General features: G+C 34.8%; 8 protein-coding genes and 1 long non-coding RNA gene across 12 annotated transcripts; 4 read left to right on the forward strand and 5 right to left on the reverse strand.

Moving 5' to 3' along the window:
* On the forward strand, positions 1,432 to 3,053 carry LOC104736002 (iridoid synthase-like). Of its 3 annotated transcripts, none has more exons than XM_010455917.2 (2): positions 1,432 to 1,640; positions 1,759 to 3,053. In XM_010455917.2, exon 2 carries the CDS (start codon positions 1,770 to 1,772, stop codon positions 2,910 to 2,912), a length of 1,143 nt encoding a protein of 380 aa, XP_010454219.1. In that variant the 5' UTR covers positions 1,432 to 1,640; positions 1,759 to 1,769; the 3' UTR covers positions 2,913 to 3,053. The 3 variants fall into 3 exon arrangements, with proteins under 3 accessions (XP_010454219.1, XP_019092832.1, XP_010454212.1); XM_019237287.1 differs by having other exon boundaries at positions 1,783 to 3,053; XM_010455910.2 differs by having other exon boundaries at positions 1,433 to 1,640; positions 1,734 to 3,053.
* Positions 3,334 to 6,522, reverse strand: LOC104736015 (protein DAMAGED DNA-BINDING 2). The gene is made up of 11 exons (XM_010455930.2): positions 6,151 to 6,522; positions 5,760 to 5,850; positions 5,512 to 5,639; positions 5,298 to 5,420; positions 5,107 to 5,195; positions 4,906 to 5,026; positions 4,731 to 4,822; positions 4,513 to 4,642; positions 4,179 to 4,427; positions 3,901 to 4,097; positions 3,334 to 3,791 (listed from the first exon to the last, which is right to left on the reverse strand). Exons 1-11 carry the CDS (start codon positions 6,400 to 6,402, stop codon positions 3,563 to 3,565), a joined length of 1,701 nt encoding a protein of 566 aa, XP_010454232.1. The 5' UTR covers positions 6,403 to 6,522; the 3' UTR covers positions 3,334 to 3,562.
* LOC104736026 (dehydrodolichyl diphosphate synthase 2-like) lies at positions 7,147 to 8,550 on the forward strand. The gene is made up of 3 exons (XM_010455941.2): positions 7,147 to 7,732; positions 7,824 to 7,891; positions 7,982 to 8,550. The coding sequence occupies exons 1-3, from the start codon at positions 7,328 to 7,330 to the stop codon at positions 8,427 to 8,429; spliced, it is 921 nt and encodes a 306-aa protein (XP_010454243.1). The 5' UTR covers positions 7,147 to 7,327; the 3' UTR covers positions 8,430 to 8,550.
* On the reverse strand, positions 8,385 to 10,482 carry LOC104736035 (dehydrodolichyl diphosphate synthase 3-like). Its single transcript, XM_010455953.2, has 4 exons — positions 10,322 to 10,482; positions 9,407 to 9,644; positions 9,257 to 9,324; positions 8,385 to 9,174 (listed from the first exon to the last, which is right to left on the reverse strand). The coding sequence occupies exons 1-4, from the start codon at positions 10,480 to 10,482 to the stop codon at positions 8,730 to 8,732; spliced, it is 912 nt and encodes a 303-aa protein (XP_010454255.1). The 3' UTR covers positions 8,385 to 8,729.
* Positions 16,374 to 18,056, reverse strand: LOC104736045 (dehydrodolichyl diphosphate synthase 5). Its single transcript, XM_010455961.2, has 4 exons — positions 17,867 to 18,056; positions 17,400 to 17,628; positions 17,081 to 17,148; positions 16,374 to 16,991 (listed from the first exon to the last, which is right to left on the reverse strand). The coding sequence occupies exons 1-4, from the start codon at positions 18,028 to 18,030 to the stop codon at positions 16,547 to 16,549; spliced, it is 906 nt and encodes a 301-aa protein (XP_010454263.1). The 5' UTR covers positions 18,031 to 18,056; the 3' UTR covers positions 16,374 to 16,546.
* Positions 20,361 to 22,516, forward strand: LOC104736052. The gene is made up of 5 exons (XM_010455973.1): positions 20,361 to 20,717; positions 21,344 to 21,494; positions 21,576 to 21,642; positions 21,741 to 21,981; positions 22,069 to 22,516. Exons 1-5 carry the CDS (start codon positions 20,650 to 20,652, stop codon positions 22,283 to 22,285), a joined length of 744 nt encoding a protein of 247 aa, XP_010454275.1. The 5' UTR covers positions 20,361 to 20,649; the 3' UTR covers positions 22,286 to 22,516.
* Positions 22,632 to 23,549, forward strand: LOC104736062 (zinc finger CCCH domain-containing protein 42-like). Its single transcript, XM_010455992.2, has 4 exons — positions 22,632 to 22,892; positions 22,984 to 23,093; positions 23,183 to 23,373; positions 23,462 to 23,549. The coding sequence occupies exons 1-4, from the start codon at positions 22,720 to 22,722 to the stop codon at positions 23,522 to 23,524; spliced, it is 537 nt and encodes a 178-aa protein (XP_010454294.1). The 5' UTR covers positions 22,632 to 22,719; the 3' UTR covers positions 23,525 to 23,549.
* On the reverse strand, positions 23,550 to 25,074 carry LOC104736078 (probable NAD(P)H dehydrogenase (quinone) FQR1-like 3). 2 transcript variants are annotated; one of them, XM_010456004.2, is made up of 4 exons: positions 24,888 to 25,074; positions 24,547 to 24,621; positions 24,028 to 24,387; positions 23,550 to 23,951 (listed from the first exon to the last, which is right to left on the reverse strand). In XM_010456004.2, exons 2-4 carry the CDS (start codon positions 24,570 to 24,572, stop codon positions 23,714 to 23,716), a joined length of 624 nt encoding a protein of 207 aa, XP_010454306.1. In that variant the 5' UTR covers positions 24,573 to 24,621; positions 24,888 to 25,074; the 3' UTR covers positions 23,550 to 23,713. The 2 variants fall into 2 exon arrangements, with proteins under 2 accessions (XP_010454306.1, XP_010454315.1); XM_010456013.2 differs by having other exon boundaries at positions 24,547 to 24,615; positions 24,888 to 25,007.
* Positions 25,430 to 26,599, reverse strand: LOC104736094. The gene is made up of 3 exons (XR_759524.1): positions 26,233 to 26,599; positions 25,898 to 26,007; positions 25,430 to 25,793 (listed from the first exon to the last, which is right to left on the reverse strand). It is a non-coding gene; the product is annotated as an uncharacterized LOC104736094 (long non-coding RNA).

Raw genomic sequence — 26,600 nt, forward strand, 5'->3', positions numbered from 1 at the left:
ACAAGGATTGAAAGAAGAGTAATGTGTAGGTCGACCACAAAACATGGTCCATTTTTAAGCTATGGACAGAGCCAAGTGTATGATTTTTTAGCTTTTCAATGTCTTTGGGGCAAGAGATACACTGTACCCATTTCCCCTCCTTTCAGTTTCTCCAACGCAGACCAGCAACTTACTTGTCATCTTCAATTCAAATTTTTCTCATATATAAAAACAGTTCCACAACCAAGATTGACGCATACGTGATTAAGGGCTTTGACTTTAAAAAACATACTCCAATAACAAAATAATTTAACTATTATCAATCAAAAAGTTTTATTGTATTGTAATTTTCATTTCGTCGTTTCGAAAACTGAATTTTATTATTCCATTTTTCTACAATATTTGGCCAACTTGTTTCATTCGAAGTATCATGTTAATTTGGCCACTGCATAATGTCAGTTAGATCGCACATTAGTTAGATTCTGGTAATGAGTTAGCTAGTGTATCACTCACGTGTGTAAGTGTGTAACTATAAGTTGTTGGTAATATTCGGTTTTGACCGGTAAGACTGTTAAAGAAACACTAGAGACCCACTTGAAGATAAGTAACATAATTAAAAAGCCGGCCCGCAACGTAACGACCACGGCCAGATTCTGCCTCTCGCAACCTTGACCGTCCGATTGAGAAGTGGGCAACATGCTGAACACGACGATTCATTTTAAAACTATAAGAACTGCATGTGGCTTCCGTAACACATTCCATAGCCACAAATTTAAATTGGTAAACAAGACACGACCCGCTTAACCCAATAGATGATAATCCTTAGAATGATACCAACTTGGTTATTGGTATAGGTTCGTACCATATGTATATATCAATGACTGCTCTTGCAGCACTATTGACCAACCCACATGCATAACCAACCTAGTCAGATCACATATATAGTTGACAATAGTGTCATAATTAAAGGCTATACAATTTGGCTAAACAAACAAAACCAAATGAACTTAAAAACCGACTATTAGGTCGACACTAGACTAGACTATAGACATCATAGTCAAAATCGGTAAGCAATTGTGACAAACAAGTTATAACTCCGAAAAAACAATTTAGAGATTAAGAGAAATTTTCAAATGTCACAAGTCCCAACCTCAATTATTTCTCTCATTTTAAAACTGTTGCAACTCGCCATGAAGCAGAAAAATAACTAGTAAGCGTGTGGGTCAACCAAACAATTTTGCATGGATAAATTTGGTTTAATTCTATATATGGTATTGTCAGTATTTTGATGTCTTAAAAAAAAAAGTTGATACCATGGTAATATTGACATTGACGTCTACGGTGGAGCATGTCAAAATTTTCGAAGGATAAACTTAGATTTTTCCACCATACATTATATGGTTTGAATCTTAAATACAATCTTCTTCTATACACACAAATATTGCAAACAATATAACTTATGCCATCCACAAAAATAATGTGTGGATTATTAACTCCATTTTTTCGTACTTTTTTCAAAAGAAAAAGGATTGTAACATGAAACTCTAAAACACTGTTGACTTTAATCTATTTGTATTATAAAATTGTGCTTTGTTATGCTGAATCGTAGCTGTTTCCAAAGCAAGTTGCTTTGGATATTCTAACATAGCCTTTAAAAACAGGTAAGCATCGAGTCTTTAAACTCTCCTAAAACCCGTTGAATCAGTCCCACAACATTTGTTTTTTCTTTCTCTTTACTACATGTTTATATAAAGCTTCCATCAATGAGTTCTCTAATAGTCACAACAACAATGGGGTCTGAAGATGGAATCTTGATGAGAAGAAACGAAGTAGACGAGAACGTCGCGTTGATCTTTGGCGTCACCGGACTCGTTGGTCGAGAGATTGTAAAGAGGCTATTAACGTCTAAACAAAGATGGAGAATCTACGGCGTAGCGCGAAACCCGGAGATCAGTTCATTGACGAAGATGTACAATTTCATCTCATGTGATCTGCTTAACGCATCTGAGACTAAGCAGAGTTTGTCTCCATTACAAGACATCGTGAGTCACGTGTTCTGGGTCACGTGGTCTGGTGAGTATCCATTGGATAGCGACAAGTGCTGCCTTCAGAACAAGATGATGCTTACAAACGCTTTGGACGCTATTCTACCAAACGCTACGAGGTTAAAGCACTTCTCGCTCCAAACGGGGATGAAGCATTACGTGTCACTTGTCGGAGAAGGTTCGAGTTTGTGTTATTACAGCGAGAAGTGTCCGAGGAAGAGTTCTGGGAGAAACTTCTATTATGTTTTGGAGGATTTGCTGAAGGAGAAGATCACTGGTAATTCGGTTGTTTGGTCGGTTCATAGACCCGGTTTGCTAATGGGAAGCTCTACAAGGACTCTGTACAATTTCATGGGAAGTCTTTGTGTTTATGGTGCCATGTGTAAGTATTTGAATCTTCCTTTTGTGTTTGGAGGGACAAGAGAATGTTGGGAGGAGAGTTACATTGATGGGTCTGACTCGAACTTAGTCGCGGAACAGCATATCTTCGCTGCAACAAGTGGGAGAGTGAGAGCGAAAGGTGAAGCCTTTAACGCTATTAATGGGGTAGGTTTCACTTGGAAGGAGATTTGGCCTGAAATCGGGAAGAAACTTGGAGTGCAAGTTAATGAAACGACAATGTTCGATGAAGGTTTCTCGTTTGATAAAGAGATGGGTAAGAGAAAGCATGTGTGGGGTGAGATTGTGGCTAAGGAGAAGCTTGTTCGGACAGAGATCGATGATTTGGCGAATTGGGTTTTCATGGATTTGCTGTTTAGGTTTCCTTCTAAGCTTCTTGGGAAGAGAGAGAAGGTGGACAAGTTTGGGTTTAAGAGGAGATATAGAACCCTAGATTCAATTTTGTATTGGATTGATGTGATGAGAGATGAAAAACTCATTCCTTTGTAACACATGTGCTATTGTTGTGATTGCTAGGTTTGATCAGCAATGTAAATCACAGTATGTATTTGTACACTAGTGCTCCCTCCCCTTAGTTTTTCTTTGTTTGAGCAAACATGTATATCACTAATAAAACGAGTATTTGAGTAATGTGTTTTACACAAACCTTAGTTAATATCAAAAGTGTAGATAACCAAAGTTACATTCAGATTTCGAAGACGCGTCCAAGAAACTGTGATGCATTGACAAATATAATAGGATGAAGTAGTGGCAGACCATACTTGAAACAACAAGATGATTTGCTGGAATCAGTTTGTTTATTAGTTAGTTGTTTTTGATACAGATGAGTTTTAGCTGTCAAGATGACGTAAGAGTAAAGACTTTTCATCCCCTGTTTCCACTCAGTGAGATCAAGAATCACTCCAACAACTTAAAGAAAACAAAAGAGAACCTTCTTACTGCAATTCATACTTTAGATACACCAAAAAGAAGTTGAAGAGAGCCAGACAAAAGCCGATCATGCCTTTTAAAAAAGGAAAGCAAAATCGCCTGCCAAAGGCAAAACAGGGCATGCTACTAAAACAGAATATGTACAAGAGAACCTACCAAAATAAAACAGAGTACAAGTTAGTTATACATAAAGTACTTGTTTCTTCATCTTAAGTTTTTGTCTTCCGTGTAGACTTGGTTGTTTTTGCTTGAGACTTGTTAACTTTAATGTTTTTGCCTTTAGAGCTAAACATGTCATCATCGTCGTCTTCATCATCGCTCCCACGCTTTTGCTTCTTTCCTTTCTTCTGGCTGTCACTAGAACATATAATAATCTTCTTATCCTTCTTCTCCTCAACCATCTCTGTTTCCTCCTGTGGCCGCCAAATGAACAAGGACCTGAAGATACCGGAGTTTGAAACCAAATCCACACCAATGAGATTAGTCATCTAAACAGTTTTCACTAATTAGTTACTCTCATAACTAAATGGGTAATGAACTCACGAACCTTGAACTTCCTGAGGCTAAAACATCATCGCGTGGATGCAACTTGTTGACTGGAGTGATAGTTGTGATGTTTGGATCCATAACCTCTGCAACCAATTGTCCATTGCTTGCATCAATGAAATCTATTGGGTGAAGAGCTGTTCCGTTGAAGTTTTCACTTATGTAACGGCCTATCACAATGAGCGACTCCGAGGTATCCTGAGGATGAACATATAACAAATGCTGTATAAAATGGGAATTGATGTTAAAAGAAACAAGAGAGAGGTGAAAGTATCAAACCTTAGGATCCCATTCAGCTTTGAATGGCGTCAAATGCCGATTGAAATCATGGCTATGAACAATCTCTCGGCTTGGCAAATCCAAGTCCCCAAAGATCGAGTCCCATATTCGTATACGGTTGTCCTGACAGGTCGTGAGGATTTTGGTGCCTGATGATGGAGAGAAATAAGCAGAGTTGACCACTCGTTTGTGTGCAAGATCATTCAGAGAAGCTTTAGGTTGTAGTTTACGCATATCCCATATTCGTGCCTGAAACCATAACCAAGCAAATGTATTGAACAAGTTCTGACAGAAATCAGATAATCATACTCTTTGTTCTATTTAATAGACTTACAAAATGATCGTTCCCACAACTGAGAAGAAGCTCAGGCTGTACAGGGTTGCAGTCGAGGCCAACAACTTTGCTTCCTTGCTTGTGTATCAAAATTGGCTCACCCGTACTGTTATTGGTACGATGGTCGATCCTTTATCACAAGAAGATAAGTCTGACATTCATTTAAACAATAACAAAGAGGCTAGTCTACAAACAGTTTAAGGGGATGAATCACTTACATGTGAAGAAATCCAAAATTATCAGCAGCTAGCACCAAACCTTTCTCTGAGTTAATATCCATAGCGTACAGCATTTTCCAACTCTTTTGGCCCTATAAACCGATGATATGTCATATCAGCATAATGGCTCATACAAGAAAAAAAAATCAGAGAAACGAGGTGATGATGGTGTGACCTGCCATCCATCGGGGTTGAGATTCAGCAACGTTGATGAAATTCCAGTTTCCAGGTCAGTATAACCAATTGTTCCATCGGAGGATGCAGAATAAACCATGTCATCATTTGTGGGACTAAACCTGCAATACCAACAAAAGATACGAGATATAGACAACTAAATGGAGATGTAAAATCACAACAGATACAATGAGATCCTTACCGCATATTATTAACTTGTACGAAGTGTATGTTTCCATACACATTCTTCTCATACACTTTAGTAAAATCCCAGACTCCAATTTGCCCTTTCTATTAGAGAGTGAACCATACAACCAACAGAAACGAAAATAACAATGAGAAGATAGATGCAGAAAAATTTGTAACATATGACTGTTGTTCAATTCTAAAAACCTTATCTCCAGAGAGAAGAATGTTGTGCTTTGTGGGATGGAACTCCAAACATGTAACACGTCTGCTGTGGTATCGGATAACTGCACAATGAACTTGATCCGGTATCACATATTTCGGTTTAATCTGTATAGCACAAATAGTTCCATATACTCCAGTCAACAAAAATCTCATTACGCATCAAAATACAGTAAGAACGGCGTGCAAAGAGACTTACAGGGGGAATCCTCGGTTGGAGTTGGCGCTTGAACACAAAGTCAATAGGGTTCTTTGTATTTCTATGTGAAGTTGGGAGTATTCCGTGGTCAGTAACCACTCTATGAGGACATGACATTGTAGTGTGGCCTTCAATTGATGAAGTGAAATAAAGCAAAAACATTTGCGTAAGTTAACATTTTGTCCATCCGCCATCATATAAAGCTCACATATAAGTAAGAACCGAAAATAAAATGTGGATTTTGTTACCAGGCATTTTGCATAAGAAGCAAGGTTTCATAGGACAATCGACATAGGTTGCTCCTTTAAATCCAGCTTCATGCCCAGGCTGCTTACAAACCTAAATAAATCCACCATGGAATGGAACAAACAACAGATATAAAACAATCAAAGCCAAACACTAAAAATCCTCTGTCTCTGCATCAAAGTTAAGAACTTTAAGTAACAATGTAACTAAAAATCCTCTGTCTCTACTTCAACGTGTTTGAAATCAAAAGCAAATATTTAAAGTCATTATCTTTGATTCCATAAAGCCTAAACAGAATTAGAAACATCACACTTTAAAATCATAAAACTCAAAAAACGAAAGCAGTTGAAACGACGCATAAGAAAGTTAGGGTTTTTTTCGAAGAGAGTTTACTTTGCAAACTTTTTTGATAAGCTTAACGGTAATGGGTGCTTTCCCTTTGGCTTTATTCTTCTCCAATTCAATTTTCCCTCCATTTTTAACCGCTTCATCTTCTTCTTCTTCCTCCTCCTCCGACTCCGACAAAGGGTACTTATCTTCTTCTTCTTCTTCTTCTTCCTCTTCTGACGAACTTAACTCGGAATCTGTATCTCTAGCGATGATGATTTCTGGGTCTGTTTTCCTTCTGTTCCTTGTTATACCCATTTTTGGTTTTTTTTTTTAAAAAAATCACGACAAAAAGGAATGAGAGAAACACGAATCAAACTGTTTTGTTTCTTTTTGGGTTCAATGACGAGTGACGACGACGCAGCGTGGGTGAAAAAACTAAAGCCGGTTAGGTCGGTGACCGAACGGTTCAATTGAATTTTTACGCTGACAAAACACTTTTAACGCTCACATCAATTTCTCATTATACCCCTCGAGATCTATACATTTATTACTTTGTGTCTTATCCATCCTGATAACCTAAGGTTAGTTCTGGTATTTAATTAAAGGTGTGGTGGCGGGAGAAGTTAATACGTGGCGAGTTACTGCCCGGATAGCAAAACTCACGTGGCTCTCACGTGTTATTACGCTATTGGGTCTTTTTATTCATATCACCCACTAATAATGGACTCCGGCCACAATTTTCATTTTTTAAATCCGATTTTGTAATTTTTTTTGGATATAATTTGGTTTTGGATTTGCTGAGAATGTTGTGATCGATATAAATCAGAGCTTTATTACAAATTTACATTTATATGGTAGGAGCTTTTCAATGCATGATAAAATCGAAAACGTTAGAGAGACGTGGACGAATAGTAACTCGTATAAACCACACAAAAAGAGAAATAACAAAAAACACAGAAGCTTGGAATATCCCTATCTCTTTAACGATCAACTTTTGTTTTGTGGCGCTCAATTTCGAAAACAACATACATACATACATGATCATCTTTAGAAAACACACCGACCAAACAATACACGACGTCGTTTTCAAAACGGTCTTACCAGAACCATCTATGGAGTTAGCTAGCTAGCTAAGAAACTTCCAACTAATCTTCTCCGCTTTTAATACATTAATGCTTCTTCACTTCTCCTATCAAACTCTTACCACAAAGCCTCGAGTGAATCAATTTCTCTCTTTAAGATGTTATCTCTACGAGTCCCTACTCCTACATCCTTCCGGCGATTGCATGCCGGGAGATCGCGGTTGAGTAGAGACTGCTTAATCTCTTACTCGCCGAGTTTCGTAAACAGAGGAGTCAGACTAAGAGTCAGATCTACCAAATCGGAGGTTGTGTTTACGCCGACGGAGGAGGAGGAAGAAGAAGTAACTCTTCCGGAAGAGCTTCAGCCGGAGCTGATGCCGAAACACGTGGCCATTATAATGGATGGGAACGGTAGATGGGCTAAGAATCAAGGTCTTCAACCTTGGGATGGTCACAGAGCTGGCGTTGAAGCTTTGAAAGAGATCGTTGAGCTTAGTGGTAGATGGGGGCTTCAAGTTCTTACAGTGTTCGCTTTCTCTACTGATAATTGGATTAGACCAAGGGTGAGTTTACTTTAGAACCTAATTCTTGAATTTTGCATATTACACAGCTTTCGATCTTGATGCGATTTGAAGTTATGTTTTCTCTTTGCAGATTGAGATTGATTTCTTGTTTAGTTTATTCGAGAGATCTCTCAAATCAGAGTTTCAAACCTTAGCCAAGTAAGTTTTATTTTTGGTTAGTCTTAATCAAGAATTGTTGTTGATTGATTACTTATGTCTCAAGAACTTAATATTTTCCGAGTGTTTTAGGAACAATGTTCGGATATCGATCATTGGAGATTCATCGAAACTTCCGAAAACTCTGTTAAGACTGATCAACGAAGTTGAGGAAGCTACTAAGAACAACACGAGGTTTCAGCTAATCGTAGCGGTTGGTTACAGCGGGAAATACGATGTTTTACAAGCGTGTAGAGGTATTGCGCAGAGAGTTAAAGATGGTGAGATTGATGTTGATGAGATAGATGAGGGACTTATCGAGCAAGAACTTGAGACGAATTGTACTGAGTTTCCTTATCCGGATCTACTGATAAGAACGAGCGGTGAGTTAAGAGTGAGTAACTTCTTGTTGTGGCAATTGGCTTATACAGAGCTCTTCTTTGCTCAAGAGCTATGGCCTGATTTTGGGAGGAGCGGTTATATCGAAGCTTTGATGTCGTTTCAGCAGAGACAACGACGCTTTGGTGGTCGGAAATCTTGAGTTTTTTTTCTTGCAATAAACTAATTGGTGTAATGGAAACTGTATAAATATGTAATAATGGATTTGTTGTTTATGCCTCAAGAACACTGCTTTCAATAAGCCTTTTGGGATATTATAGTTACTTGTATTGCAAGATTCAGTTTTAGTTATGTGTAGGCGAAGCAAGAAATGAAACAAGAAACTGCATGGCTGATTTTATTCGCAATTTTTCGATTTATCTACACAAAGTTATGAAAGTACAATGATCTCTAAAAGTATTTTTGTTGAAATCTTACATGAACATAGTGGACCAAATGTGGATCAAACTCGACAGCCAAATCGTCTTTCTCTGCGTTGATATGAAACCAAGGCCTCTACAAGCTTACCCTTATCAAAATCAGGCCAATGGACCGGTGAGAAGAAGAGCTCAGTGTAAGCGAGCTGCCACAGGAAGAAGTTACTAATCCTCTGTTCTCCACTAGTCCTAATCAGTAGATCAGGACTTGAGAACTCAGTACAATTTGTCAGAAGCTCTCTCTCGATCATTGCCTCGTCTACATCTTCCTCTCGGATCAATCCAGTTTCTGATTTATGAACAATACTCTTGCAAGCGCGTAAGATGTCTAATCTCCCGCTGTAATCTATTGCCAATATGAGATGTTTCTTTTTATAGCCTTTTGTAGCTTCCTCTATCTCGTGGATTGTTTGGCGTAGAGATTCAGGGATCTTTGTTAGATTCCCGATAATAGAAACTCGAGTTTCCTCTCTGAAAACAAAAAGATCTTGGTAATATAAGTGGGAAGATCACATGTTTAACAAAAAGAAGCTAAATGGAATTGTATTTATACCTTTGGAAATATTGGATTTTGGACTTGAGGTAGTGTTGTATCAAAGACATTAAGCACTTAACCTCAATCTTAAATAATACCAAGAAAAATTGTTAGAGTCATGTCAATAAGTGTATGAGAATGTAAACTATTTTGTCTAAAATGTCACACCTTGTGTCTGCCCCAATTCTCTGTTGAGAAAGCAAAAGCTGAGACTGTATGAATCCCCAATTTGAAGCAGAGCTCGGAGAACTCTATAAGCCGTTTAGCTCCGGCCTCATGGCCTTGCGACGTCAGCAATCCTTCCCGTTTGGCCCATCTCCGGTTTCCATCCATTATCACTGCCACGTGTCTCGGCATCAGCTCTCTTTGTAGCTCCTCCTCTCCGACCACATAAGTTCCCTCGTCACTTACACAAACAAAAAAGACCATAGCTATGTTATGACGATTTAGCATTGTCATCATCTTTTAACAAAACAGAGCATATGGACATATGGCATTTGTGAAAGCTCTGTTTCTATTTACTAAAGCCTCTGCATGAAAATCTTAACTGCACGTTGTCTGCTTGGCAAATGTTGGAAACATTGCCTGAAATGAACTTAGTTTATTCTGGCTTTCTTTTTCTTTTACTAACCAAACACATACAAGTTAGCACTGGTCACTCTGTTTTTCTTTGCCTCTTAGATGAAACAGAGGAACTTAACCAATAAATAATCTCTGGCTTTAGTACATAACTATCATTCAATGAAGTTTTTGGTGTCATTTGTGCAGTGAATCTTATCCAGCCTCATATAATGAAAAATAAATAATCAAAGAGAATCTTGATATGATCCACCTAAACAGTCTTGCTGCTAAGAGTAATTTTATAAAACTCTGTAGTTAACTATTTTGGTTACATTTATGAATATGTATAAGGCTATAGAGTTTATTATAACAAACTGACATAAAATTTCGTAAATTCTTTTTTAAAAACCTTGTAAATATATTCTAAGAAGTAAGTTTGAATCATTCATCACATGTACAACTACTGTTTGGTTAGTTGAGAAGCCAGCAAAAAATGTGTATCAGTTCAACAAAAACAAGTACCGTTTGTAGTGGTCATCATCGTCTCTCGAAGCTGTGAATTTGATGACTCCGAGGAGTTTAAGCAAGGAAAGAGGCCGGAAGCTAAAATGGTTTGTGATGATGCAACAAGAGATGAGAAACACAAAGAGGAGAGATAAAAGAGAAGAGAGAAGAGACAACATTGTCGACGTATTTGCTCTGACTCATTGAGGGTTTCTCATCCGCTATATATTAATAGAGAAACACATAGCCAGAGATTTCATGACACTTTTTAGCAAAATATCCTTACATTTTCTAATTAATTACAGTTCTATGCGATTGTATTTATTTTTAAAACAGTTAATAGAATAATAATTAGATATGTTATCATTTCTCACACAAATTTAATAGTAAAGCAAAATTTCACTAAAATTTACTTACAAATATACAAGTCAAAATTATATTAATTTCTTAAAATTAATATAAATATTGATAAATTAATATAAGTAAAATATTCTAAAAGGGCTATTAAAACATATCAATTAATATAAAGTTAATAAAAATAAAGAACATATAACTTATTAACAAAATCATATTAAAAATGATATTTTTTATGTTAGTATTATTATCATAATAATTTAAGTAACAAGTTTTCAATAGTTATTATAATTGATTAGAAAAAAAGAAGTATATTATCTCTGAATTATATCCAACTCATTAAAAGAAACTTAATTCTCAATAAATAAAGATTTATATATATTCATAAATAAATATAAAAATGACAACAAATTAGGGGATATCATGATGTGTGATTATTTATATATATCTAAGTTAAACTAATGAATCTCAACATTTAATGTTATTATTCATTAAAATGGAAATATTGATAACTGAATAGGAATATACGTTCTAATTGTATATTCATCTATGTGCTATTAAAAAGGAATGAGACAACAACCCTTATCATTATAAATAAATTTAGTAACAAAAAAAATCATAATATATTTAAAATAAGTGATTATAGATTATGCAAAATTGTTATAGTTACTCGATCAATCATAAATATAAATTTGATTTTTAAAACACAAAAATATATATATTGCCGTAAATTTTAACATTTTATAAATATTTTCTTTACCATGTTCACATATTTCATGGGTAAAATGTATTCTTAGACGAATACGTTGATTTTGGAATTTTATTAATTTTTCATAATGTTTTTTGGTAATGTACCGTCATTTATAGAAAATATTAACAAACCGACTAACTCATATGATTTAAATAGCCTAATCAAAAATATTAAATCAATAAATTAGATTATCTTTAGAAAATTTAGTTTGTTTCTCCGATTGTTACTAACATATAATAAAATTAAATAATTAAACTACAGAGTAATTTAGTATATGTTGTTATGGTTACATAAGAAACATGCAAAATTGTTGTGATTACAAGATAAAACATAAGAAGATATGAATTTGATTTTTAAACGACATAAGACATATTACAACAAAAAGTAACATTTTATGAATATTTTCTCTACCATAAAACCTCTTACATATTCAAAGATTTTACGGGTAAAATATATTTTTATACGAAAAACGCAGTTTTAAATAAATAAATAAATAAATTTAGTTACATATTATGTTTGATACAAACATATATTGTTTCTAGAATAATAATTTTACTTATAATAATTTACTTTAAATCGATTTATCCCGTAGTACGGGACTGCGGCTTGTTACCTAATTATAAAGATATTCAAAGACATTACCTTGATTGATCAAACCTTCTGTCTATTTACTACGTATCAGACAGGCCATACAACTTGTACGTGGAGAAACTTAATTGATTACCATTTTTCAGTGTCGACCACCAAAAGTAGATCTATATTATATCTTTGCATGTCACCAAACCGATGACGTACGTTTCTATTTATATTTATTTGTTGATAAAAGATTCCTGATACACACTATTAAGCCGTATTATTACCGGACCCTTCCAAGTATTAATTGATGTAATTGAACAAATGGATTTTGTTTTTCAGTTGGTTAACTAACTGATAAATAAATATCTTGTTAAACTAAGTCGGTATGGCCAAATGTTGACAAAAAAATACATAGTCGGTAACACTCCACTAAAGTTTTTTCTAGTGTTTTGTAGCTTAATTCGTTAGGTGTGATTAGATCGATAATGACACGTACATGTAAGTTGACAAATTTGCGTCTCATTTTGGTAACATTTTAAATTCCTAACCTATAATTTATTATCTTAAGTTTATTAGTATTATTTTCGATTTAAATCTTCAAAAAGCCTAAAAAAAAAAGGACAAAATTTGAAGTGTTGTTTTAATTACTTTTACGAGAAATCCTTTATTGTAAATATAAAAGAGTAGATAAAACATTGAAGTGATATGACTTAGATCTTAGATTCTTTAGGGTTTTTCCCAGATTCAGTAAACTTTGAAGAACCCACACGACTGATTTCTTGTGGCAGAAGACATCAATTTTTAGCAGCTGATAGATAAGTACTTGTAGCAGTGAAGAATAAACGCAACACATCAAATATGGTATAGCACTTGAAATATAAAATTCTACTAGATTTATCTCTGTAGCTAAAAGGGAGTAGTTCGATAAACAAAAATCGGATGAACATAACAAAAGACGCAGAGATAAACAAAACAGAACAGAGGAAATAGAACATAGATAAAATATGGGTCAAAACTGGCATCCAAATCGCCTCTCCCTGTGCTGATACGAAACCAGGGCCTCTATAAGCTTCTTTTTATCGAAGTCAGGCCAAAGCACTGGCGAAAAGAAAAGCTCAGTGTAAGCAAGCTGCTACAAGAAGAAGTTACTAATCCTCTGGTTGTTCCTCTCGCATTTTTGGAAACTATGCCATAAATGAAGTTGGTTACATTTCGATTAAGCATTGATATTTTTGTTTTGTCTTTTTTTGGAGAAAAAGACTAGTAATTTAAATGTTCAATGAACTTGTCAGTGTGGTTAGGGTTGTAAATTGGTCTGACCATAACCAAATGGGCATGTCCATTTGGACACGTACCATTTATGGTTATTTACGGTCAATGCCCAAATACACCTACACCCAAATCTGTCCAAACCAAATTGGACCATGACCAATTGGTTTGTCCATTGGTTAAAATACACCCATATTCATAATTTACTAAAGGTTCATAAACTCATAATTATAAAGGTTCATAAATTCATAATTATAAAGGTTCATAAACTCATAATTATAAAGGTTCATAAACTCATAATTGGTCTGACCGATCAAGACTCATAATTTACTAAAAGTTCATAAAACAAAGAGATTCGCTGAAGCTCCATAGTTATAGTCTTATAGACTTATAGACTTATAGGCTGAGGAGCCAAAGAAGAGCAATCACTGGCTTTTTCTTCCCTCCATCTGATCTCCCCCTCATCTCCAATCACTAATACCAAGAGATTCTACGAAAACAAACATAAGATCCTTCTATCACCTCTAATCCATCTTGAACTATCAAATTCAGAATATGGGCTGCACACCTTACATGAAAAAACTCTCCACCACAGACCAAATCCTTTCTAAGTTGCCTTCTGATAACTCCTTGCATGTTATCATTCGATGATGCATTGTCGACAGTGATAGTAAATACTTTCTTCTCTAACCCCCATGCTCTCAATAACTCCATCAATTTCATAGCTATCGCAACACCAGAATGCGGTGGAGAAAATGCACAAAAAGATATTATTTTGGCTTGTAAGTTCCAATTTGCATCAATGTAATGTGCAGTTAAACACATATAACCTTCCACGGTTATTGCTCTCCACAAATCAGTTGTTGAGTATAGAACCACGAGTTTGGATATTGAACACTAAAGCTTACTGTTCCCAACACGTCACTCACATCAACGGATGCAAATTCACACGAAATAGCAGGAAAACTACAAAACAGATAGGGGAAACAAAAACAAAGAGTCAGCTTATAAAGATAAAACCATTCACAGAACATCAACAAATTCATGACTCATGAGACTCGAATACAACTATACAAATACATGCGTGGAATTAACTATACAAATACAAGCTCATCAATCATCATTATCTACTACAACAATCAAAAACTTGTAAGTAAAAACAAAACAATCAAAAACCCAGAAACAAATCAAATCTGTACGTTTGTGTTAGAGTAAACCCAGAAACTGAAAAATCAAAATCAAACCCAGTATCAAAACCCAAAAACCCAAAAACCCACAAACCCACAAACCCACTCGAGGAATCAAAATCAAATCTGTACGTTTACAACCCTAGATGACGAGATCGAGATGACGATTTGTTTACCTTATACAAATCGAGATGAGGAGATCACGAGAAGCAGAGCCGCAGAGGAGAAAGTGAGATGGAGGAGTTGAAAAGCCAGAGATGGAATCGAGATGAACAAATCGAAATCGCCTGAGAGGCTGAGAAAGTGAGAGAGAAAGACGAGAAAGAGAGAAGCTGCGAAAAAAAAAAAAAAAGTTTCCCCCAAATTGAAAAAACCCTAATTTTTTAGGGTTATTGGACAGCCCACGTCCGAATTAGTTTGGACCATATATCAATGGGCTAAATTGGTTTTAGGCCCATTTGACCGTTTTAAATTTGGTAATGACCAAAACCAGTCCAAATTAATTTGGACTGGACAGCCCATGGTTTTAGAGACCAATTGACATCTCTAAGTGTGGTTATAAATTGTGGTATCTACCTTTCAAACTATCTTGTGTCAATTGAGGATACCGCTAAAATCTTGAGGAACTAATCGAGTCCAGCCTTGAAGTTTGTATCTATATATACATTTTTTATGTACATTTTGGGTTCTACCCTTTTATTTATACTTATTTACAAAGTTAATCCCTAAAAATTTTCTAAAAATAGCATTACTCCAGATTTTGTTTCCTAAACATTTCATTCCAATTAAAAAAAATTACAGCAAACAATATGGAAACAGAAACTATGATATATTTAACCACATTTTCTATATGTTTTGAAGAGTATTCCATCTTTGAATCCTTTGCAACGCAGAAAACAACAATTTGATTCTTTTTTTGTTTTCCAAAATCTGTGAGTTTTGATTCTTAACGTAAAGAGAACATCGATTCATATTTATTTAAATATTATAATTAATATATATATATATATATATAAACTTATTAAAATTTTAAAATATTACGAATATGTAAAAAAAAAATACAGTAATCAATATGGAAACAGAAACTATGATATATTTAACCACACTTTCTATATGTTTTGAAGAATATTCCATCTTTGAATCCTTTGTAGCAAAGAAAGCAACAATTTGATTCTTTTTTTGTTTTTCAAAATATGTGAGCTTTGATTCTTAACGTAAGAAGAACATCGATTCATATTTATTTAAATATTATAATTAATATATATATATATATATATGAACTTATTATAATTTTAAAATATTACGAATATGTAAAATTAAAAAAGTTTAAAATAGTATATAATATGGTTATGTAGTAAATGAGTTATAAAGAGGATATGTTGGAATTAATAAAATATCATTAAATTTATGCTAAAACGGGTTAAACCCTTATTTTATTATTTGTCAACACTATTAATATTAGAATATTTGACATATAAAATCAAGTTGATTTAACTAAGATTGTGTAAAATAATTTAATCATTAAGAAAAATGTGACTTAATTATAGCGTATAAATGATTTATTATGTATTTAGATTCTTTATTTTTTATTATAATAATTAAAAATTAAAAATAGAATTTCAAACACTAAACAAAACAAACTAAATATAACAAAAAATGGTCATTAAGTATATTGCGGGTTAAAAAATTAATATAAAAATTTAGCCACACAAACGGCCAGAAAATTTGGTTATTATTCTATTTACAAAATATCCAATATTTAACAAATAATATAATATAAAATATAAACAATAATAAAAATTATATGCATGCAGTATACCGCGGTTTAAAATCTAGTATGTTAATTATAAACCTGGGATTTAATCAGGCCATATTCTGGAATGTTTACGTTTATATGTCAAACTAATGTAGTTGCCAATTTTAGAGATAACACTTAGCAAAATAAATCTCATTTAAAAGTTGAAAATGAATTTATTGAAATTTAGGAATAGCATCAGCCCTTTTTAAAACGAACACAAATATTTATGTCTCATGAAACAACCGTATCACTACGTACTATTGCATCAATTGAACAATTTTGATTAGCGAGAAATCAAAATACAAAGTTTAAACTCTTTTGCCAAATCGCCTCTGCCTTTGCTGATACCAAGTCAACGCTTCAAGATACTCAGCTTCGCCAAAATCAGGCCACAAAACATTAGGAAAGTAAAGCTCAGTGTACGCAGATTGCCATAAGAAGAAGTTACTGATCCTTTGCTCTCCGCTTGTTCTTATCAGCAGGTCAGGGTTTGGGAATTCGCTACACTTTGTCATCAACTCATTCTCCATCGCCTTCTCGTCAATGTCCTCCACTTGAATCAACCCGTCTTTCACTTTCATTGCAAGATTTTTGCATGCTTGTAAGATATCAAATCTTCCACTATAGTCTATAGCTATAATGAGTTGTTTCCCTTCGTAGCTCTTTGTAGCTTCCTCTACCTCTTCTATTAAACCTAGAAGCGACCGGGATATTTTTGAGCGGTTCCCAATAACCGAGATCCTGATCTTATCTCTAAAACCGAATGGGAAGATTAACATCCAGAGATATAAATCTTCTAAAGAGGATAACTTAAAACAATCAACATGTTCGAGAATGGATACCTTTGGAAGTATGGCATTTCAGACTTAAAGTGTTTCTCAAACAAGGCCATCAAACATTTGACTTCATCCTGTTCAAAGAAAACCAAAAACCGAATCAAAATGAAAGTATAAAAAAAAAATATAATAGGTGTTAGTAACTCAATCATGATTAGAAGTTAGCAACGTTCATTCAAATTTTTATCACCGGCGGTCAAAAAAAAAAAAACTAATTAATAAACATGTTCTATTCATAAGGTCCAAAACTTCTTGGTTACTCAAAAGCAAAAATATCTTGAACCGTTTTTGTGAAAGTCATATATATATCATTTCCAGTAATCACCTCAGGCCTTTCCCAATTTTCAGTGGAGAAAGCAAAGAGTGAGATAGTATTTGTCCCCATAGCGAAACAATCCTTAGCATTCTCCATGAGCCTTTTTGCTCCGGCCTCGTGGCCATCTGATGTCCCGAGTCCACGTTTCTCCGCCCAACGTCTGTTTCCGTCCAATATAACCGCCACATGCTTTGGCATTCTATTTTTCGCTCGTTTCTTTTTCTCTCCCATTGGACCACTACGTAAGGAATTAAGAACAAAAAAATGTTTGTAGGCTTTCATATAACAAAATATGCATAGGGATAATACCTAGTAGAATATAATAAACGTTAAAAATTCAATTGAGCAATATGGACTCACACGTGGTTGAAGAATCCCTAGTTAGTTAATTTGAGAATAGATCACAAAAATAAAATAGACGGAGCTTTAATTAGTTAACACGTTGAAATTAACGATGATTAATAAAAGCAAACTACCGTTCGTCGTTTCTTTCATCATCGTATTTAGAAGCTGTGATTTTGAAGAATCTGATGATATTTTCCAAGGAGAAAGGAACTCTTAGACGCCGAGAAATGAAGAGACCAGGGATGAGAAGAAAAAGAGCAAGAAAAGTAAAAACAACAGAGAATAGAGACAACATTATTTGTTTCTGTCTTTGTTTCAATGTTTTGTTCGAATTGGAGCACTCGTCCCGACTACTTAAAGAGAGCTACGGGTTGAGAGGCGCACATGATCGATGGAACCTTCTCTCTCGCACTCGCTCGCTGTCTCCTCTTGATGCTACGCAAAGACAGATGATCATACGTAATTATAAGGTTTAATAAGATCTTACGACACTTGGAAATCACTAAAACGTTTCGTCACGTGATTTTCTCATTAAACTAAGACATTTGTATGTGTTCATGCTTTGACTTTTTTTTTGTCCAGTATAACTTCATGGTTTTAACATAAATGTCGAAGCTAATCGTATAGATATATAGTCATGCTCTGACAGTTTTGTTTGCATGCATCGTTTATATCTTCATGACTTCATGTGATGACGTCGTTAATGAGAAGATTAAATAAGAAAAAAAACGAGCACCATTTTTAATTAGCAATGTGCAATGTTTTAACTTTTAAGCAAGCACACATGAGTCGCATGCGGATCATGCGGTCCTTGGTTACTACAGTATATACTAGCTAGAGTAATATTATAAACTTCGTTTTACTTTCGCACTAGTGTAACTTTGTTTGTTTATATAGTTAAGAGTTCATTATCTATTCCACTTAATTTTATTCAACTTATTAATTATCAGTGTAAATCCTTTTTTTTAATCGCACTACCCACTTTAATTATTGCAATGCATATACAGTGGGATCACTAATAAGGCGTTGTTGTGGGCATTGACCTTATCCACTTATTTTTTTATTGATACCTCTATCTTTTGATAAATTAAAATATTGGAAAAAAAGATCTTTTATTTTTTGATAAAATATATTGAAATGTTCTTGACATGTGGGAGTCTTCAATATGGTATTTTCCAAGACTTTTTATGCTCAGTTTAATTTAAAAAAACAAATGAAAACTATATATAAGAATTAGTTGAACTGTTGTCAAAAAAAAAAAAAAATTAGTTGAAATTTGACAAGAATAATGATCGTAGAATAAAAATGGATTTGATTTTTCGTAAGAAGGTTATGCTTCCAAGTAACCAAGACGGTTGAGTCCACACACAATTCAGGAAATTTAAGAAAAATAAAAAATTAAGAACAAAAAGAACATAGGTATATATCATTATTTTATACTATAAATGCAATAAACTACATGGTATACATTTGCATCAATGTTTGACATACATATTAATCAAATTAATTGAAATCTCTTGCATCAATTACTATCCTCCAAACCTTTTTTACGTGGTTCAACGTAACAGAGACATATGTACAACTTTAGGACCTCTAAAGTTTATCTAGTTAAGTTGGAGACGCCTCAATCCTATAACTTCCAACCAAGTTTTTCTCACATTTTTAGCCATAGAAGACGTTACATTACTGTTTCTTGTCGTTATTTTTACATCTTTCTAACCTATGTAAAGAGAGTATTTTGTAATCACTAACTATATATTTTTTTTGTTAAATACAAGTAATGACAATAAGTCAAACCGTCAAAGTGATACTGCGTGACATACTACTATTTCACAATAAGGCCATGAATGGCTGCCTGTTTTTTATTGGTTTTTAGATTTTGGTTTTTAGTTTTTAGATTTTGGATTTTGAGTTTTTAATTTTTAGTGTAGATTTTAGTATTTGTAAAATCTGGTAACTTGATTAGTTTTTGGTTTTTATGTATAATAATTATTTTTAAAATAGTAAAATAAATATTATAAAATAGAAAAATACAATAATGTAAAAAAAAGTATGAAATGTAGATCTTTTATAGTAAAAAAGTATATAAGAAAAATTAGTTTAATAATAACAAATATGCAAGTCTTTAGAAAATATCCTTAGAATAGATTTTAATTTGTTCATTGCACAAAAAAAGAAGGTTTGTTTGTTTTGGAATTTAATAAGTAATTAAAATAAATAAATATATATTAGGAAAAAGAAAAAGAAAAATCACGCTGAAAACCCAAAAAATGTGGTTTCTAGATTTTGTGAAGAAATTGCTAAAATCCTCTAAAAACTGGTTTTCCTAAATTTTAGGAAATCTATTTTTTCATAATCATGAATGGCTCCAAAAATAGATTTTTCAGAATCTAAAGCCAAAAACCACTCTAAAATTAGGTGCCATTCAAAGCCTAAGGTAATGTCAAATTATTTACAGCCAGCCAAGTGGCAACCATCTTTTAATTGAAACTGACGAAAAAACCCATGTGTACGGTCACACAGAGGTGACTAAACCCCCCCCCCCTTTTTTAAATAAGGGCATAATCGTAATTTGACTTAAGTTTCGCGACTTTTCTTGAAAAGGCAACTTCGAGAACCGTAACTGAAATTTAAGTGCTCATCAAGAAAAAACCAAACTTTCACAAAATAAAAAACACTCTTCTCCTTCTCCTTCTGATCATCTGATTGGGCCGTGAAACATTGAACTCCTACAACTTTGAAAGAGAACTCTTTAATTCTTTTTTTCTTAAATAAAAAACAAAAGAAGATAATTTCCTTTTTTTGTATCGATGCTTTGAATCATCATCGTCGTTTTTGGCTTTCTGTGTAATTCATTGATTCATTCATTCTCTCTGTTTCGTTTGATGGGAATTACTATAATTGTTCACCTCCTATGGCGAAGTTGTCTTTCAAGGATTCTTTAAAAGCTCTTGAAGCTGATATCCAACACGCTAATACACTGTAATATCCTCCTTTTCTTTCTCCACTTTTTTATCGAATTTATCGGCTTTTATTATATAAAGTCTCGATTTTTTACTTTTGTAACTCTTACTCTTTGCATGTAAGAGAATATAAATAAAGGTTGCTTTTTTTATTATTATTGTTAGCAGTTAAGTTTGTGAAAATTTCTTCTTTAAGGTTATGTAGCTTGATATTCTCATAGGTCCATCCATCACTAGTTGAGAAATTGATCACTGAGTAAAGGGTTTATCTAGACTCGAACTGTTTTTTTAGTACAAGGAGTATATGTTTAGGCTTGTTATGAACTCAATTGATTCTTGAGATTTCTTGTTTTTCACTAGTTGACTTGAAGCTTTGCTGAATCAGTAATGATCTAATTTAGTGCCTTGGCTGCTACTGCTAGTGTTACAGGCTACAACAACTTATTGAACTCTTAGAATGTTTCTGTGATTGATATTAGTGGTATAGCTGTGACTTTTATGGGGATACATTATCCGATGAATCCTCAAACTACTACATTTGCTGTTTGAGTTTTTTTCATGTCTTGACCAGAAAAGCTGTTTTGTAGTTCATTGCTTATCATCTTGAGCTCATGTTTTTTCTTAATTTTTGAAAATGAATAACAGAGCTTTAGATCATCCTCGAGAGAAGGATGGAGCGCGTGTTCAGATGAGATTATCGTACAGCCCGGCTGCTCAATTTTTTCTTTTTCTTGTACAATGGACTGATTGTCACCTTGCTGGTGCACTCGGTTTACTCAGAGTTCTTATCTATATGGTACTTTCTTGTTTTACTACGTTCAACATACTGTTCTTGGTGATAGTTTGATTAACTTGTTGAGCTATATATTTGGTTCAGACTTATGCGGATGGAAAGACCACAATGTCGGTTTACGAAAGAAAAGCCAGCATAAGAGAGTTTTACGGTATATGTTTCTTTTGCGCTGATATAAATTTTGGTAATGGAGGATGATATAGTTAGTATATGGCTCATGGTTTTTTCACTGTCTTGGTGTTTTATTAGCTGTGATATTCCCGTCGTTGTTACAACTCCAAAGAGGTATTACAGATCTAGAAGACCGCAAACAGAAAGAAGTCTGCAATACGAGATACAGAAAGAAAGATGAGAGCGAAATGTCTGAACTCTCAAAGATTGAGGTCGAGAGGGAAGAAGAATGTGGAATCTGTCTAGAGATGAACAGCATGTGCATGGTCGTGCTTCCCAACTGTACTCATTCTTTATGCATCAAGTGTTACCGCGATTGGTAAAGTCACACTATCAAAGCCTTTGTAACCTTTTGAATTAATGTATAACCAGTTTTCTAATTAAGGGTCATGTTTTTTTTACTTAGGCGAGGGAGATCACAGTCATGCCCTTTCTGCAGAGACAGCCTGAAAAGAGTAGACTCTGGTGATCTCTGGATGTTTTTGGACCAAACCGATACAGTGAATCTCACTGCGATCACTAGAGAGAATCAGAAACGGTTGTTTACTTATATTGAGAAGCTACCGCTCGTGGTTCCTGATCAAATGTATGCGTCTTCTCCTCACGATTGCCATCTGAGGTAAAGGCGAAACACCGGTTCTTTGTGTATGTATTAGAGTTAGTACAACTTGTACAAGGCCCTCGTTAAAACTCTTTTCTTCACCATCATTATCTTGGGATAGTCCCATTATCTTATTGTTAAGCTTATGTATATTTTTAGTAATCTCTTCTTCAAGAAGAGGGCTACACTTACAAGTTACAACTAATTTACATTGAATCTTGAATAATAATGATACTTTCCCACGCAAAAAAAATTGTTGAAATTTCATATGGATGGATCCAGTCAACATAACCCGACCCGGTAAATGTTATTCGGGTCGAGTTTGGGTGGATTCAGTCAACATAACCCGACCCGTTAATTTATGTTATACGCGTCTCCGGCGAATTATTCAAATTCCCGATTTAAAGGCAGTTGCAATTAGGGTTTTATAACTCGGCGAGGATCGATTCAGAAGCGATGAATCTATTGACAATGGTGAAGCTGACACAGAGAATTAACGCGAAAGAATTAGATTTAGGAATCTCCGACGAAGCATCATGGCACGCTAAGTTCAAAGATTCAGCGTACGTTTACGTCGGACGCTCACCGTACGATCTCACGGAGGGTGATCTCCTCGCCGTTTTCGAACAGTATTAGTTTCTTCTTCTCACATTAGTTTGAAATAGTAGTAATGTATGTACCTAGACGGATTCTGAATGTTTGTGGTTTCAATTGAAGAAGATATGGTGAGGTTGTTGATGTGAATCTTGTTCGAGACAAAGGAACTGGAAAATCAAAAGGATTTGCTTTTGTTGCTTATGAAGATCAGAGAAGTACTAATCTTGCTGTTGGTTAGTTCATGATGTATCCCTTCCTCTCTATGGATCTTTTTGACTACATATTGTTTCTCTTAAATTATGATTCTTTATCTCGATTGTAGATAATCTGAATGGAGCTAAGGTGTTGGGGAGGATCATAAAAGTGGAGCATCGTGGTGAATACTTAAAGAGAGAAGAAGAGGAAGATGATGAGACGAAGGAGAAGAAGAGAGAGGCTCGTGGTGTTTGCAGAGCTTTTCAGAGAAGGGAGTGTACTCGTGGAGATTCTTGCAAGTTTTCTCATGATGAAAACGTAAAATTAGCACAGTTCTCTCAAGAATCATATATGTTCTTACTCATTGGTTTTGTATTTTGATTCTTTTTTTTCTTTATATGGATAGAGAGAGCTGCTAATACCGGTTGGGGAGACGAAGATCGGAGAAGTTCCAGGTGAGATTGAGTAAAAGAATCACTATGACATATAGAGGATATATTTAGGGATTGTTCATATTGATATAAAGTGGTAATGCTTCACATGAGTTGTAAGTACATACAGATGTGTTTCTCTGTATATATGTCAATCTTATTTTCAGTTTTCTCCTTGACATTTACAGATTGATTAATAGTATATGAAACACACAGTCGCTTTGGTTCTAGACAGTAGAATGTTTCTTGAGTTTCTTGGCTATTCCAGCAAAGTACTTACCATGGTAATTCGCCTGCTGAATCTCCAGCTCAGTTGGCTCGCGTGACCCATCAGCTGCATAAGTCCCTGAGCCATACGGAGAACCACCTTTCACCTCTCCCATCTCGTACATGCTTTTACCAAATGTATACCCTACCGGTACAAATATCATCCCGTGATGAGCCAGTTTTGTCACTGCCGTCAGTCTGCAGATCAAAAAGTCAAATCAATGCTTGCCTGTGTTGTTCTAACTTTTGCTATCTGTTAGAACTATGGTCTTACGCAGTGAGTTCTTGGCCTCCACCGTGGAAACCCGTACTCCAGAAGATTCCAGCAGGTTTCCCAGCGAGAGCCTGTGTAGTCCAGAGATCACTTGTATTGTCAAAGAAAGTCATGACCTGTGATGCCATCACTCCAAACCTAGAGGGAAAGCCAAACATGAATCCATCTGCTTCCGCCAGTTGTTCTGGTCGAATATCGGCTACATCGTCTGGTCTTGGAACGGCCTTCACTTTCTCCAGTATTTTCTCCGGTAATGTCTCTGGCACTTGCCACAGTGTTGCTTCCACGTCTGGAACAGAGTTTGCTCCTCGGAGTACCTCTCGTGCCATTGTCTCAACATGGCCGTGCAAGGAATAGTACCTACCAGACAAACCGTAAACCAGATCTTTCGTCAAAACCAAACTGGTATAGTGGTATTTTTCGATCTGTCTGGGCCAGTAGCATAAAATCGCAGATTTCTATTGACTAGAAAATGATGGTCAGTTGATTAGCTTGGCATGGATTGGTTGAAAGACTCACACTATATAAATCTTGGTGACCGCCATAGCTTAGAGCTTGAAGTTGCGGACAAAACAAGAATTCCTGCCCCTGAAACTAAGGAACATAACACTGTTATGTTATGTGATCCGAAGCTTTTCGATGATCGAAATGGAAATTTATATGTATCGACGAGAAGACATTGATATATTCTCCTTGAGGACCAATAATTTTGATCAACCATGTTTGTTTTTTCCTATACCTTCACAAGTTTTGACTAAATTTACTCGAAATCGAAACTTTACAAAAGCTGACACTATCAGATTTCCAAATAAGAATCAACTGCTATACAAAGAGTAGCAATTCTGAGGAAAATAACTAACCTTTGTGAAACAAGGAAGAGGAGGAGATGAAGAAACAGTTTGAGGTTCAGAGTTAGCTTCGGGGATGTTCAGAGACAATAACAATATGTTTCAGGTTTGGTGAAGATGATAGATGACGTGGCAATAAGTTTGACCGACCATTTTTCTTTTATTGGGTCATCATCTTCAAGCCCAATCAATGTTTAATGTCTCTCCTCCTCTAGGCTCTTGAATAGTTTTAGTCGGTTAATTAGGGCATGGTCTTAGAGTATAAATATTGTAAAAATAATGTAAGATCAGTAGTTAAGAACTTTTGTTAAAAAGTTAGTTATTGGGAGAACATGTATAAAATCTTAAGATTTAATAATATAATATTGTTATAGAAATTTAAGAATATTTAATAAATACATAGATTAATGTTTAATAAATAATTTAAGAATGTTTAATACTATTTAATAATATAATGTTTATTAATATTCGCTAACAATTATTTGACTATTTTGTTAGCTTATCTATATCATATGTGAATTGAACTTTTATCCAACTTTATATTCTCTGACCACTACTTAAAAACATTCATATATATTACAAAACATCCACATTTACAATAGCGAAAAGTTACAGAACAAGATAGACATAAAATTTCGTTACTTGTACAAATTTATCTTTCCTAACCACTTCTTAGCATAAATCCACCCTTTTCATATAGAGCGAGTACGTACATACGAAGCACAATCACACAATATGAAAAAGTTACAAAACCAGAGAAAACCAGAAATAGACATAGCTTGTGCTTCTAGAAATTTGGAAAGTACAAAACAGAAATTTGGAAAGTACAAAACGGTATGTTCTAGAAATTTGCTGCACTCCAAGAAAGCCACTACTAAGCTGACTTGGATTCTGTATTCCTTGGTAGTACGACGATCCCTGAAACATGAGAAGATAACACAAACCAGAATTCTTTATGACTGATATGAGACATGTTTTGAAGATTTAAAAGACAAAACAGAGAAAGTTTGAGATTGACCCACCTCAGATGTTGGACTCAGTTCTCCAGAATTGTTCATAAGAGGGATTAAAGAGACGAAATCTCACTCTCTTCACCCTTGAACTCAACTTTACAAAGTGTATATTTCATCATCTATACAAAAATCAAACACGGATACGATCACGAGAACCAACAACAACAAGAATAAGAGAAACGTAATTACAAATCAATCAAATCACAATCGCAGCAATAACAACACAAAACACTAGAAAAAAACAGGGCAATATTAACTAAGAATCAACGATTACGAGTAATCAAACTGCAGCTAGTATAACAAAACACCAAAACCCTAAAAAAAGTTGGAATTTGAAAAGTTACCTGATTAGGAGGAGACATGGGCGTAGCGTGGTACTCGTGCATAACCCAATTGGACTTGGAACCACCACGATGCTTAAACACCAAAACCCTTTTCTCACCGATCTTTTCACGATTGCCTCTTCTATTGCGGAGGCAATCGAGAATCGGTGGACACGAGGAAACGAGGAGACGAGGAGACAGAGGAGATCGGTTGACTTGGTGTTTCAATGGCCGGAACGAGGAGACAGAGGAGACGACGGTGATGAGAACACAAATCTCTCACCGTTTTGCCGTTTCGCCTTGTCGCCGTTTGCGAGAGAAGAAGAAAAAGAAATGTCGAAGCCAATGAAAAATGAAACCAAGCTTTCCTTGAGAGTGTGACACGTCAC

Source organism: Camelina sativa, chromosome 2, assembly GCF_000633955.1.
Source record: "Camelina sativa cultivar DH55 chromosome 2, Cs, whole genome shotgun sequence".
Classification (NCBI taxonomy): Eukaryota; Viridiplantae; Streptophyta; class Magnoliopsida; order Brassicales; family Brassicaceae; genus Camelina; species Camelina sativa.

Coding starts and splice junctions, on each gene's coding strand:
- LOC104736035 (XM_010455953.2), bottom strand. CDS start 10,482: ATGTTGTCTCTTCTCTCTTCTCTTTTATCTCTCCTCTTTGTGTTTCTC. Junction 9,325..9,406: donor AGAATTGGGGCAGACACAAG/GTGTGACATTTT, acceptor GTATTATTTAAG/ATTGAGGTTAAGTGCTTAAT. Junction 9,175..9,256: donor AAAATCCAATATTTCCAAAG/GTATAAATACAA, acceptor TTTTGTTTTCAG/AGAGGAAACTCGAGTTTCTA.
- LOC104736062 (XM_010455992.2), top strand. CDS start 22,720: ATGAATCTATTGACAATGGTGAAGCTGACACAGAGAATTAACGCGAAA. Junction 22,893..22,983: donor CTCCTCGCCGTTTTCGAACA/GTATTAGTTTCT, acceptor CAATTGAAGAAG/ATATGGTGAGGTTGTTGATG. Junction 23,374..23,461: donor AGTTTTCTCATGATGAAAAC/GTAAAATTAGCA, acceptor TTATATGGATAG/AGAGAGCTGCTAATACCGGT.
- LOC104736052 (XM_010455973.1), top strand. CDS start 20,650: ATGGCGAAGTTGTCTTTCAAGGATTCTTTAAAAGCTCTTGAAGCTGAT. Junction 21,495..21,575: donor TCAGAGTTCTTATCTATATG/GTACTTTCTTGT, acceptor TATTTGGTTCAG/ACTTATGCGGATGGAAAGAC. Junction 21,643..21,740: donor CAGCATAAGAGAGTTTTACG/GTATATGTTTCT, acceptor GTGTTTTATTAG/CTGTGATATTCCCGTCGTTG.
- LOC104736045 (XM_010455961.2), bottom strand. CDS start 18,030: ATGTTGTCTCTATTCTCTGTTGTTTTTACTTTTCTTGCTCTTTTTCTT. Junction 17,629..17,866: donor GATGAAAGAAACGACGAACG/GTAGTTTGCTTT, acceptor TTCCTTACGTAG/TGGTCCAATGGGAGAGAAAA. Junction 17,149..17,399: donor AAAATTGGGAAAGGCCTGAG/GTGATTACTGGA, acceptor TTCTTTGAACAG/GATGAAGTCAAATGTTTGAT.
- LOC104736015 (XM_010455930.2), bottom strand. CDS start 6,402: ATGGGTATAACAAGGAACAGAAGGAAAACAGACCCAGAAATCATCATC. Junction 4,823..4,905: donor TCAACCCCGATGGATGGCAG/GTCACACCATCA, acceptor ATCGGTTTATAG/GGCCAAAAGAGTTGGAAAAT. Junction 4,098..4,178: donor AAGCTGAATGGGATCCTAAG/GTTTGATACTTT, acceptor GTTCATCCTCAG/GATACCTCGGAGTCGCTCAT.
- LOC104736026 (XM_010455941.2), top strand. CDS start 7,328: ATGTTATCTCTACGAGTCCCTACTCCTACATCCTTCCGGCGATTGCAT. Junction 7,733..7,823: donor ATAATTGGATTAGACCAAGG/GTGAGTTTACTT, acceptor TTCTCTTTGCAG/ATTGAGATTGATTTCTTGTT. Junction 7,892..7,981: donor GAGTTTCAAACCTTAGCCAA/GTAAGTTTTATT, acceptor CGAGTGTTTTAG/GAACAATGTTCGGATATCGA.
- LOC104736078 (XM_010456004.2), bottom strand. CDS start 24,572: ATGGCGGTCACCAAGATTTATATAGT. Junction 24,388..24,546: donor GTCACCAAGATTTATATAGT/GTGAGTCTTTCA, acceptor TTTGTCTGGTAG/GTACTATTCCTTGCACGGCC. Junction 23,952..24,027: donor GGAGGCCAAGAACTCACTGC/GTAAGACCATAG, acceptor TTTGATCTGCAG/ACTGACGGCAGTGACAAAAC.
- LOC104736002 (XM_010455910.2), top strand. CDS start 1,743: ATGAGTTCTCTAATAGTCACAACAACAATGGGGTCTGAAGATGGAATC.